At 37.5% G+C, this 14,532-nt stretch overlaps 1 protein-coding gene across 1 annotated transcript in view; it reads right to left on the bottom strand.

The window, feature by feature from the left end:
• The window catches only part of ptk7b (protein tyrosine kinase 7b), a 125,317-nt gene extending 111,290 nt beyond the window's left edge, over positions 1 to 14,027 (bottom strand). The window contains exon 1 of the mRNA XM_053621652.1: positions 13,576 to 14,027. Coding sequence (XP_053477627.1) covers positions 13,576 to 13,732 — 157 coding nt within the window. The 5' untranslated portion in view covers positions 13,733 to 14,027. The remainder of the gene's footprint in view (positions 1 to 13,575) is intronic.
• Positions 14,028 to 14,532: the final 505 nt, after the last annotated feature.

Raw genomic sequence — 14,532 nt, 5'->3', positions numbered from 1 at the left:
GGGCTTCCCAGCTCTTCCTAAGCAGATCTAGTGGACCCTGGACAGACCATCCGTACATCAATTCAAAAGGTGAAAACCCTGTTGACGCTTGGGGTACCTCTCTATATGCAAACAGCATGAACGGCAACCACTTGTCCCAATCTTTTGTGTCACTGACAAACTTCTTCAGCATGCTTTGAGTGTTTGGTTGAATCTCTAAACTAGTCCGTCTGTCTGTAGGGGAACAGGGACTCATCTTGATTGACTGGATACCCAGCTGTCTGTGGAGGTGCTTCATTAACCTTGATGTAAAGCTGTGCCCTTCGTTTATGGTGATCTCATCTGGGATACTGACTCGGGAAAACATTTGCACAAGAGCACTGATTACCTTGGCAGTTGTAATCAATCTTAGGGGGAATGCTTCAAGGTACTAGGTAGCATACTCACACAGGACCAAGATGTCCACTTTGTCGATTGCGATTCTTCTGAATGGAGTGGAGATCACCGGAAATGGATACAGAGGCACTCTGGCAGACCTGCGAACAGCACTGGTTTTCTGACAAACAGAGCATGTGGAACAGTGTGTGAGTACGTCAGTATACATGGAAGGCCAGAAGAATGGGAACTGAGTCTTTGGTATGTTTTCTGATGTGCAAGATGTCCTGACGATGGTATAGTGTGTGCAAGGTTTAACACAAGAGACCTTTTAGGGAACATTTAGGGATGACAAGATGTGTAACACCATCAGATATCACATACAAAATACCATTCTGCAAAACATATGTTTCAGCCCCAAAAGTTTGTAATTTGATTTTCCCTACTTTGGCAAACAACGGCTTTAATATTGGCTGAGATCTTCCAATCTCTGCCCTCCAGACCATCTGTTGATACTTTGGGTGTCAGTGTCCCCAAATACTTTGCCATTCGGTGTTGCTGCCATGTTCTTCTAAATTTGTTACAGCTCTGGATCAGACTATTGTCCAAGTCTGTCAGAGGCTGCAAACCAGTCTTGGCTTGAGCTTGGGTGTCTTTGTGGGTTTAACACACAGTGTTAACAAGTCATTCAACACTGGTACATCCTATCCAAGAACCATGTCAGCAGGAAGTCGGTCAACTACCCCAACACACATCAAATACATTTGTTTGTTGACATTCAGTGTAACCTCAGCTGTAGGGTACTTAACTTTGTCACCATTAACAGATTGTACAGATATGGTCTTCACATAATCAGTCACATTTTCAGGGACATAACCATGTTATTCAGAGACATTGAACTTCCTGTGTCAATCAAAGGTCTGTCCATTCACAGAAACAGTGCAACAGTGCATAAAGAGTTCAGTAATGTCTGCCTTACTAGAGCTAATGGGCCCAAACATGTTCCAACATGATGTTCCAACATTACAATGCCCCTGTGCACAAAGCAAGCTCTATTTAGACATGGGTTGCCAAGGTTGGTGTTGAAGAATTCAGGTGTCCTGCACAGAGCCCTGACCTCAACCCCAATGAACACCTTTGGGATTAACTGGAACCCTGACTGCACCCCAAGCCTCCTTGCCCGACATCAGTGCCTGACCTCACTAATGCTCTTGTGGTTGAATGAGCACAAATCCCCAAAGCCACTCTCCAAAATCTAGTGGACAACCTTCCCAGAAGTATGGAGGTTATTATTAAACAACAAAAGGGGAATTAAATCTGGAATGGGACGTTCAAAAAAGACATATGGGTAAGATGGTCAGGTGTAAACAAACTAATAGTGTATATCACTTTGTTCTAAGCCTTTGAACCAAAACACTGTTGAATGGGAGCTAAACACCGGTAGAAACTGTTGGTAGGCAATGTATAGTGGTCAGGCACAACCATGTTACTGGAAGAGAAAACAGAGATCTATGCTAAATGATTGGTCTGAGGAATTTACTTAAGCCAGCCATTTGGATTTGTCACTTTATCCAATTATAACTAATCTGAACTAAAACTGACAACTTATTAGTTTAAATATCACCAGAATCATGGCTCAATGTCACAAAATTAGATAAAGAAATAGAAAGTGAATAGATGGCTGTTGCTTTTTTTTCTTTGCTAGTATGAACCCAGCAATAGTTGTAGGAGAAAGAGAGAGTGAGGTTTAGGGTGTACAGAGACGAGGAGGAAGTGCTTATGGAAGGCAAGCTGAGATCAGAGCAGTCAGGAGAACATCACTGGCAGCACATAGCATACTGCCTGCTTCCTCTTTCAGCTCTGGCCATGTGTATGTGTGTATGTGTGTGCATGTGTGCGTGTTTTTGTGTGTGTGTGTGCATACATGAGACCGTGAGAGAGAAATTGTTCCTGGCCAATATTGACAAATATGACCTAAAGCACTCCTGTGGGCTCAGGCAGCCGGTCAAAGACAAGAGCAACACTTTGATCTGCATCAGTGGTGCGATCTCAGCTTCACACACACTCACACTCACACACACACTCACTCAAACTCATACACACACATACACACACATATACACATACACTCACACACACAGTTGTTTTAGAGTAGCCAGTAAGGGAAGGAACCTCAAACCACATCTAATCAGTAAATCTCAAATCCACTTCCAAGTAGCAATAATAAAAGAACAGAAACATTCCTTTAGATGCCAATTTCTTTTCATCTGTGCGTTTTTTATTTGAAAAGTTTCTTATTGTTGTCTAGTATGAAGTAGACCATGTTTTCCCTGAGAGGAAATCAGTATAGAGGTCCCCACCCCTGTATACTGTCAGCTTCTGCTTGCTGTCCCTCTGCAGAATAGTGATGATAATCCCTAATAAGGTTTTGCAAAAGAGGGAGATTATTATTTATGAAGCATTAATGGAAACTTGGTAAAAGGTAAAATTAATGGAAACTAGGTTTCATATGAATATTGCCAACAACAGAGAGGCTCTCTAGGAAATGAGCAGGAAAGCTGTGGCTACACTATCAAAAAAAAAAATGAAAAAAAAGGTAATAGGGTTCAATCTAGAGGTGTCCCAAAAGTCTCCATACATAGGGGAAATTTTTTTGCAAAATGTCTTCTAAAAATTTTTTATACTTAGTTTATATTAGATTTTTTTTTTTTTTTTTTCAGATAGCCTTTAGGAATGCCTTTGACAAAAGAAGAACGTATTGAAATCATTTTCATTTCTGGATCGGGAAGCTGACGCAAGGTTGCGATGGACTTTAACACGAAACATGGCGAACACATCACACACGACACTATTAACCAATTCAAAAAGTCTGGAAATGTTACGGATCATCCGAGAAATGGATGTCCACGAACATCCACTGATGAAGGCACAACTGATGTGATGCTGGCAAACACAGTACCGCATGTATGGAGGCTTTTGGGTCACCCAGTAGAATTTTAAATTTTCAGTTGTCCCTATTGTTCTAGGAGGACCCTACAACAAAGGGTTTCCCAATCAGACAGGTCTCCTAGGACAGGTTTCTTAGCTTCCTCTTTATGAAGCTAAGAAACCTAAACAATATGCCTAAATGCCACTGAGGAGGATTTGTGAGTGCACTGATGCATAATAATCTGAGGATAATCTGTGAACGTCCCAAAAGTTCCTGAATTCTTCTAAGAATATAAATCTTATCTAAACATTAGGTCAGGTTGTAACTTACTAAAGGTTTGCAGATGTAAAAGCAAGCAAATTTAATAACACCATAACATCCAAAAACATGCAAGCTGGTTTATTAACAGGATCAGTGGAGGATTTTACTTTCGAAAGAAAATAACAGCGTCCAGGTTTGCCTTAATGAATATGCTACAGTATTTGAGCCGTTTCTACCTCAAGGTGCCACTGCAAATCAATTAATATGTTTTACACAATTTGGCCTAATTAATATGCAAATGAATAAGTCTGTAGAGCATTAAATCTTCGGAAGCCCATTTCTGCCAGTGGAAGACAAAATTTTAGCAAGCCTTAATAATAAGATAGTGACTCAACATTTTGCCTTAGTAAACAATCACATATTCTGAAACAAATGATTGCTTAATATTGTAAAGCTGGTTCATGGTAAATGCAGAGTCTGGATCCAGAATGTATAGACAATACTGGGAAAACTACTAAAACTACTAGAAATGTAAGCACAGGTTACTAGAAGTATACATGCAGCACTAAGGTACATGGAAAAACTAACTTAACGCTGCATGCATACAAACCTAAAGCTATGTGCATTCATTTAAATAATAATGAAAGTAAGCTGCCTGAAATTTTAAAAACCTGCTTTTATCTGTACTCTTGCCATGTTTGAGAAACAGAAACCAGAAAATTGTCTTTGTGCTGTTTCTGGTCACATGGTCTAAATGTATGTTTGGGAAGGATGTCATTTAATACACCAGAACATTAAAAACCTGTTGGATACTTTAGCAAATTAATGAAATTTAGCTAAGCTCACCAACATAGTGGTCAATTATGTTTTATTAACTGAAGACACCATCATGAATAAAATAGGATTAATTCAGCAGCAGTACTATGTACAATTAAAGACAATTAAAGACACTCATTCATCCAGAAAAAAGTCCAGAAAATACTCATTACTAGTCGTGTTTTTCTTTTATTTTCTTTTTTTCCCCCCCAGTGCCGGAGAGAGCTGACTTGCTTGCAGCTAGCAACTTGGAGTCATTTGTGCTTGAACAAACAGTAAAAACATATCCTGATCGATTTAAAGAGAAACTGAGTTATTTATCAGTGTTATTTTGCTACACTGACAATAAAACAGGTTAACCATTTACAAGATGTTGTACATGTAGTGATGCTTCCACCTAACTGCTAATAGCTTTGCTAATTGTTTTACAACACTAAGATTATTGTGTATAGGGGTTGAGAATTGGCAAGTTCAACATGAGAAAAAATGTAAAAATAAGTATTTAAGACTTCATTTATACACCACAACCGTGGGCTATGCAGCTTTCACTGCATTTTATGAGGGGAAACAGAGCACTGTTGTTAGCTGAATGAGCTGGATGATGGCAAGTGGTGTCACATTGCGAGTCCAACAGTGAGTCAGTATTCACCTAAACACCCCTAAGGGTGAAGCTTCTACTCCACTTACCTTCTATACATCGCACAGAGAAAAAGCAACACTTTAGTAACTACTCTCTCTAATATTTTTTATCAGCTTCCAAGGGCTTACTGCATTGTTGCTATATGGTTTTTTGGAAGTGTTTTTTTTTTTTTTTAGGTTATTCTATTCTAACAAACACACAGTTGAAATTGCATGTGTCCCTGATTGCACAGGGTGTGCCAAAAGCAGGGTTGGGATGGTTACTGGGATAGTAAATGTATTCCGTTACAGTTACAAATTACTTCATAAACATGTAATCAGTAATGTAATCCAAGTATCACAATATGAAAGTAATGCAATCTGATTACTTTTGGATTACTTCAAGGTCACATATGTAAATAAAGTCAAGAGAAAAGCAATATGATCTAAAATACTGTTATTTAGAACTTATTTTGTAGCTTAAAATATGTTCAAGGTTTGGATTTGTTTTAATAAAATAAATAAAAGATCACTGTCCCTAATGCGGGTAACATTACATCACAAACGTTAGGGTGACCACATTCTGGTTTTCCAAAAAGAGGACACTTTTTTTTTCTTCGTGTCTTAATAGAATTCAAAACAGTGTTACTATGAATGCAAATTTTAATACACTGAAAAAGACACAGTATTAGAACTATTAGCATCACATAAATCTATATAAATTCCTACATTCTTTTGAATGTCCACGGAATAAATTAAAATTTTATTCCCTTCTGCCATCATTTACACATTTGAATGGCCGTGTAATATGAAGTGATAACATCCATCCATTTTCTATACCGCTTATCCTTCAGGGTCACAGGGAACATGGAGTCTATCCCAGAAGGCATGGGGCACAAGGCGGGGTACACCCTGGACAGAGTGCCAATCCATCATACACTACAGACACTTTGGACATGCCAATCAGCCTACTATGCATGTCTTTGGACTGGGGGAGGAAACCGGAGTACCCTAAGGGAACCCCCACAGCACGGGAAGAACATGCAAACTCCGCACACACAGGGCAGCGGCGGGAATTACAAAGAGCGGTTAAAGCAATGCAAATATGCGCACACATGTTACAGTATTAGACCATAAGCACATCATAATGAAACTAAAGCCGAATTCAGGACATTTTCTCAAATTTAGAAATCCCGGCTGGATGCTTTTTTAAGGGCCAAGAGAAAGGATGTGTCCGGGAAAAAGATGACGTATGGTCACCCTAACAAAACCATTTCAAAAAACTATTTGTGTTCATTTCTACCAGATTAACTTTGTGCAAAATGTATTTGCGCATGCACCAGGAGGATGCTGACGTGAGCCACGACTGGCAAGAGAGAACCAGAACTATAATGAAGCAGTTATCTATATTGTGTTATGTCAAAAGATTCATATCTTTGGTTTTAAATGAAATTTTTTTTATCCTGATAGTATTCCCATTTTTTACTAAATATACCTGTAATCTGGTTACTCTGTTTTTTGATGTAACTGTAACGGATTACAGTTACTATTTTTTTGTATCTTGATTACATAACGACGTTACATGTATTCCGTTACTCCACAAGCCTGTCCAAAAGGTTCCATACATAAGGGACTATGTTTGCCAGCACATCGTCGGTTGTGCCTTGTCAGCGGCTCTTCGTGGACGTCCATTTCTCGGTTGGTCCGCAACACTTCCAGTCTTTTTGAATTTGTTAATAAGTTTGGCTGTGTTTGGCAGTGTTGTGTGTGATGTGCTCGCCATGTTTCCTGTTAAAGTCCATCACAACAGCTTCCGAAAATGTAACTGTGCAATTATCCAATCCCATGAAACTGAATTGTTGAAAACTGGAAAAACATCATTTGGACTTCTTCTTCTTCTTGATCTTTTTTTTGTGCTTTTTTGCAGAAAACGACTTGAATTGGTAATTGCATGAAATTGTTTTGCACGATCTGTCGGAGTGATGTCTGTTGGTATATGAGACCTTTTAGCTGTACTTATGTTCAATGTATATGAATCGAAGAGGGCTTTGGCTGAATGCGTGTTGTGATGACATCACATAACACGTATTGGCCCAAATCTGTGGTAATTTTGAAAAATTGCAAACTGCTTCATTTTGCATTCATTTCTGTGATCGCAAAATCGCAAAATCCTGGACCGGATCCACAAAAAGTCTCACACATTCAGTAGTTATGAGATGATAAAATGAAACAGTGTCTCCATGTGCATGTCATCATATCTACCATGACCTTCTTGTCAAAACAGCTGTGCATTTGAAGCTGCACAAATGGCTTTTGTGATCAGACTCATGACTGCAGTATCATCCACAAAGATTATAATGTGGCTGCATTTATTCTTCTGGATTAGTCGTGAGTAAATAGTGACTACGACAGTGGTTTCAAGCTGTAATAAACTGGTGGCATTAAAATTAGGCCTGTGGTCTATTAAAGCAGGCCAAGTTATGTGTCACCTCCTAACAATTCGTGATGTTCCAGAGCACCACATATAGGCCAGACAAAAAACATAAGAAAGCATAAGGATGTTAAAATCTACTCGAAACCTGACGGGAACCCAATGTAAGGATTCCAAAACAGGAATAATATGATCACAAATGAAAACATATTTCAAACGTATGGGCATGTTTAATTTTAGTGTTTAATCTTGCCTTGTCTTTCTGCAAATGGTAAAAACACTCCGTATGCCTAAATGTTTAGAAAACCTTACTATCTGTGCGTGATTTCATCATACAATGAATGTCAGGCTTTGATAAAGTTGTTGGATTGCTACGTTTCGTAGTGAAACAGACATAAGCCTATTCAATTCAATTCTGCACCATAGTCCAATGGAAATTTCTCCCGTTTCACTTTTAGGGGTTAACCGGGCTTTCAAATGCCATAATGTCACTTGTAGTCAAGGTATATGCAAAAGACAAACATATTTCAGTTCAGGAAAACCTGTCGTTTTCAGAACTATATATAGTTGGGGAAAAGTGTGTGTCTGTGTGCTTTTCTTACTATATTACATCCCCAACAGAGTTGATGGTATTCTTATTCCAAGACCCAGTGAACCAGTATCAGGATGTATTTATTGATAGAGACTTCAAAGCATTTCTGTAAGTCGTTCTGGATAAGGGCATCTGCCAAATTCCGTAAATGTAAATGCAAATGTAGTAGAAAAGATCACAATTTCACCACATGAAGGGCTTTCTTAGGCCACAACACATGTGCAATATATCATCATGACTAAAGTGAGAGTCTACAACCACTAGAGCATCCACTTTAGTACAGGTTATAATTAATGCACCCAATGTTGCTAATCTTAAAATGAAAAACAAATGCATTCTTTCATTCTCAGACAGTTTACACTCCTCTGCTCCTCACTCAGTGCCCTGTGGGTAGGATTCCAGTCAAGTCACAAACACGCTGTGTCCTAATCCAATTTATACCTGTCAAACACATGCTAATCCCTGCAATCTCTACGTTACTGCATGATTGACAACACTTCTGGGATTTTTCAGCAGCACTGGAGAGAGGCACAAGGGCTCTGACTCCCAAGGTTGTATGTTTAGTCTCACTGCAACATCACAAGCTGACTTTGTCCATATGGAAAGGTGAATTACGGTCATGTAGTAAGCAGAGACGGGGTGGTCCAGAGATGAGTGAAGCAAGTCTGTGTGGGAAGACTGTAGAAAGCCCTACTAAACCCACCTAAAAGGTTACACTGTGTTGTCTTACCTTCCGTTTCCCCCTCACTTCTTAACCTTTAAACTTGCTGATTTCTTTAAAATGCACAACCTGTTCTTAATGTTCTGGATTGTCGTATAACTCCTTTAATCGTGCCAGAGGAACTGCTCAAGTGGAAAAAATCCAGCCATCATAAACATTGGTTTTGATTAAAGTCAGCTGTGGGAAATGGGTTTCTCTCCCCATCTCTCTCTCTTTCTTTCTCAATTTCTCTGCTTCCCAGAGAGATCAAAGTGGAGTGTGCAGAGAGGAGGGAGGCAGCGCAGGATAGATAAGGTGCGAATGGATCAGATGTGAACTCAATTGACTTTTCACTTTTTGAAAGTCTGAAATGAAAACTTACACATACAGTAATACACACATGCATGCACATACTTGGTCCCTACCAAAATATAAAACATTTCCACCCCATGCACACACACACACACACACACACACACACACAAACACACATACACACACATACACACACACACACACACACACACACACACACACACAATCTTTCTAAGAAGGCCATACATGAAACACTTTTTCTTGACCACATATGGAAAGAAGATGACAACAAAGGCTCAGAACTAAAGAGAGGGACATGCAGCTGAACAGATGTGGTTTATAATCACCCACTGAGTAAATACTTGATTTGTAGAGGTCCTGAGATCTGAACTGTTCTTTCCTTAGACTGCCTCTGTTTACTATACATGAGTTCTGTTAAGTTAGCACTAATGAAAAACATAGGTCCACTGTTTCATTTTACAGCCTCAATCTCAATAACACAGATAATTAAAATTACTGACTGCCCTGGCAAATGCACAGTTTAAGTTTCACAATTCAAACAAATGGTTCTACTAAAATCCAAATACACAAATGCTGCTGTTAATCTAAGTAAACAAAAATGTCTTGAAATGTTCTAAATTAATCCACACACAATGTCCTGTTTATAGCAAGACAAAGTTCAGGTATTAGAGTAACAAGCTTATTTCCGATTTAGATGTATAATCACCCTTAACGTGCACACACATACGTACACACACTGTTTTATTTTCCTTGTGAGGCCCTTCTATTGACATAATTATGAATGCAGCTACATATACAGTACTGTGCAAAAGTCTTAGGTACACTAATTTTTTTTAAAATACAAATTTTGTCTTAAATGTTTATTTTTTGACTTATGTATTATTGAGTCAATAAATTTTTTTTTAGATTCCAAATATGACTTTTTCAATTAAAAAATTCAACATTACATGAAAATGTTTGTATGGCAGTAAAAGAAAAAGCAACATATACACATAATACCCAATTTTTCAGATAAAAATGATAATGGAGTCTTTGGAGATTTGTTTAGTTTATTACTGTTTACTGCTTTTAACAGTGGATTTTTTTCAAGGCATCTGTGCTTTCTACTATTTCTTTGAATGTGCCTAAGACTTTTGCACAATACTGTATAACCCTAATCTTAGCTAAAAGGAAACCGGTTGGCTCTCTGTTTAAAAAATAAATACATTTTATAAAGCTGCAATTTTGTGTAAAAGGAAAAACCTCTCAAGTATTATTATTATTATTATTAATATTATTATAATATCTTGGTCCTCACCAACATATAAAAGCATTCCCACATACTGTACACACACATAAGCATTAGTTTTAATAATCCCCTCTGCTAAAAGCCATATAGGCTTTTTTTTTTTTTTTTAAATAACAATTGACACATTAAAAAATTGCTACACATCTGAGATTTTTTGGTTGTTTTCTTTTTGTAAAAACTAAATAAAAAAAATAACTGAACTTATCGAATTTGTGGGCTTTTTAAATCTTGTTTTTCTAGTGTCTTCAAGCTTAAATCATAAAGCTCAGCAAACCTAAATGCTAGGTTACATATTGTGTTTTGGGTAAAATCTCTTTTTTTATGAAAGGATATTTTGTGCCATTGCCCACACTAGATATAATGTAACTTTTTTTTGTGATACAATTTTTTTTTATTGCATTTCAAACATAAAACCATCAGAGGGAACCATCAGATTTAAAAATAAATAAATAAATAAATAAATAAATAAGGGAAAGGGGGCAACAGATGTATCAGACCAAAAGTTTGATCCATAGAGAAAGAAAAAAAGACAAAACAATTCCAAGGCAGCGCAAAGAGCATACTCACTGCTAATAAGTTAATATGTCTAATGCATTTTCTTTAAAAAGTCCAGTGATATAACATAACTTGATATAAATGATATAATATGAAATCGTACCATCAGGAAACTTGCATATTATGCTGCTTGCACAGGTTTTAAATGCTGGAGAAAATGTAATGATATCCCTCATTGATCAGAATGAATCTATTCCACATTAAAAATCTTTAAATAAAAGGATGCCATTCAACATGATTTTTACTGTATGCTGTAACCAAACGCTGTATGCTGACTGTAATTCACTACATAGCTGAAAATTCTTTATCTGTCATTTATATTGTAAACAAAATATTTAGACAAACTATCCTCATATGACTTCTTGCCCGTATTACTCATAATCAGCGGACTGGAATTTGAGTGAAAGGTATGAAAGATAGGAGGATGTACTGATCGTGCCCTGGGCTACACACAGTGCCGACGGCTCCAGCTCAGTGACAGAGCCCAGATCATAGGCTTTTGTTTGGAATAGGTTTCAATGGCACCAGAACACCTCATCAACGTGGCACTAACACATGAGTGGAACTCATATAAGCATGTCAACTAGGCAAGGCAGGGCAGATCTCCAGCCCTGATCTTTAAACACCTAATATGGTTGTCCAATGACACTCAAAATCAAGTGTTGTACTCTGACATGGGCCAGATGGAGGTTGTGTGTCATGACATGATGAAATGATGGAATATCCTGGCGATAAGCAGAAAAGTCTTATCTTACAGTCCAAAGGGAAAAAAACATACTGCGCATTGTTACTGAGGTGGGATCTTTAAGTGTACCTTTAATTACTTGTTGTTGTTGTACACTGTTTGGTTACACTCCATTGTTTATACATTGCACAACAAAACTGAAGCCCAACTGTACCATACATTATCATAGCTGATATTCTCAAACATTTTACAACATTTTACTTTTTTACTATTTAGATAGCAGGCACATTATTTAGGCCTAAATGTGCATAATAATATTTTGGCTATTTATTGGCATTTTATACAGTTTTTTTCCCTGAGATTTCCACTCGTAACACACACATTTTTAATTAAAATCATTAGATTCAAGCTATTTATAGGTATGTACACATTATTTATAGGTCTACTTGTTTGTCTGTTTTTTTGTCATTGAGGTTTCGATTAAACCCATGTAATAATCAATCATCAGTGAAAAGAAAAACCTTCTACAACTATGCTTAACTATATCTTTATTATCATGTAGCCAAATAAACAACTCCTTCAGTTTTTTTCTGTTTTATTTCATTGATTTGAATGAAGGGCCTGAGAGTTTCTTCACTTTTTTATTCATCTGTACCCAAAATAGAGGCCAACTGCTATTATGGTTGTCTCATAATACACTATCAAGTTAAAAACAGAAAAGTATTATTTTCGTCTTCTTCTTCACCCTAAAAGCTTGAATAGTCATATTTGCTGTAAGCATGCTTAATATTGTCCTGTTTGAATTTGGGAAATTTCTCTCATGCACATATCTGCTCCAAATATTCAGAAATATCTGTCGGAAATGTGGGTTTTGTTTTGGATAAATCCTGCTTGACTTTAAAATTAAACATGTACTGTTGCACTCATTCATTTTCTAGTATGCAAGTTTTTTTCTTCTTCTATGAAACCCAGACAAATGTACACGGCGGTCAAACATGTGAACAGACATCCACTCAACTAATGTAATACACGTACTGATACATTCATAACTAGACAAAAGGTTACACACAAAAATGTGGCATCTTGTAATTGTGTAGGATTCTCGCACTGGTGATCTCATTTTAAAGGAATGTATAGCCATTAAGATCAGATTATAAATATGATATAGATTTTGCTCCAGTTGTAATTGTTATATTATACCCCCTCCCCCAACAAAACTAATCAGTGTTATAATACAACTACCCTGACATAAGGATAATTGTCACACTGTCTTTACAAATACTTTAAGAATATTATTAACTTATGTGCATATGTAAGGTCTTAACTGCATCTTGTTGAATCAGGGAGAAGAAAAATCTGATGCTTTCCATTTACAGATTTTCTTTCATAATGGAGAATAAATGGGTTTAGCCCTTTACTGCATAGTGTTGCCATATGGCAACAATTCATTTATCTCCAATTATCAATAGGCAATAATACAAAACTACTATTTTCCTATTTAAATGGAAAAAGGGGGCTTTAACATTTACATACAAAAATAAAGTGCCATGTCATACATTTTGTGTTATTTCTGTGTTGTCTATATTCTATGCTATTTGACACCCCACCCCACCCCCCCAAAAAATGTTTTAATATATTTATATTACGTGAACTAATTCAAGTAATACAAATACATAACATTTTTTATGTAGATGTAATAATTCATGCAGTAGAGAGTTTTGTTTGTATTGTGTGTAAAGCATACACTTCTGCTTATAATGTGAGCTTTTTACACACTAGTTTGTGTTATAATAGTAACCGGAAATGATTTCACTCCTAAAAGGTGTATAGGTTGAACATATGTTACTTTGGACTGTTTCAGGTAGTATATGTATCATTGATCAGACTGTGTGCCAGTGAGAGTGACATTCCCAGTGACATTCTCCATAACTCCATTGACACGACAGTCTCAAACTACTTGTAGCGCGCGCGCGCGTGTGTGTGTGTGTGTTTGTGTGTGTTTATGCTCACCATTCGTGCAGAAGATAATGATCGCGAGCAAACTGTTCATTCGGACAGGGAAAAGAGTCCATCTTCTCCTATTCCTAAAGCTTGTGGAGCTTCTGCTTGCTCCTCTGTGTTGTGTTCCGATCCGCGCCAGTGTGTCCGATGTGTCCGGTATGTCCATGTCGCTGCTGTTCCAATCAACCCGAAGACAACCAAACAGGTAAGCTCCAAACAGTGAAGAAGAAATGAAAAGGAGCTCGGTTTACGAGGCTGAAACCGAATACACCTTTCAGAGTGTTCACCGGAACACACAGCATGAGTTAGTGTACAGTCACATTCACAAACTCGCGCGTGCGTGCTGCTTAACGCGAGTGTCCTTGGAGTCGGAGTTGGACTACAGTGAGCAGATCAGTGAGACCCTACAGCAGTATCGCACATCACTCTTCCCCTGTCCCCCACATCTCTCTCTCTCTCTCTCTCTCTCTCTCCACAGCTTCCGGTTTCGGGCGCGAGTTGCTGAATAACAAGGACAATGCTGCAGCCTCCTGGCAGCGCGAGGCGAACAGACTCAAAAGTATAGGGGAATACGATTTATTATTATTATTATTATTATTATTATTATTGATTATTATTATTATTATTGTTATTATTATTTTACATTTCTTTAAATGTAATGTCACAAATTATATTTACCATTTGTTTGCTGATACTTTATATTTATTTATTTATTTATTTATTTATTTATTTAAACACACATCTAGGCTATTTATTGGATAAAAGGACCCACCTAAATAAATCTGCATACATTTGCAGTTTACTCAGGTCTAATAAAACCAAAACATCTAGCCTTTTACAATCCATTCATTCAGCTTCTGGAAGTGCGTTATCCAGTGGGTCCGGAGTCTATCCCAGGAACACTGGGTGTGATTTGGGAATGCCACCTGGATGGGAAGTGGTCAAGAGATTGGACTACTGGTGGGA

The sequence above is a fragment of the Ictalurus furcatus genome, chromosome 3 (genome assembly GCF_023375685.1).
Source record: "Ictalurus furcatus strain D&B chromosome 3, Billie_1.0, whole genome shotgun sequence".
Classification (NCBI taxonomy): domain Eukaryota; kingdom Metazoa; phylum Chordata; class Actinopteri; order Siluriformes; family Ictaluridae; genus Ictalurus; species Ictalurus furcatus.
This window is presented reverse-complemented; position numbering and strand designations above follow the sequence as displayed.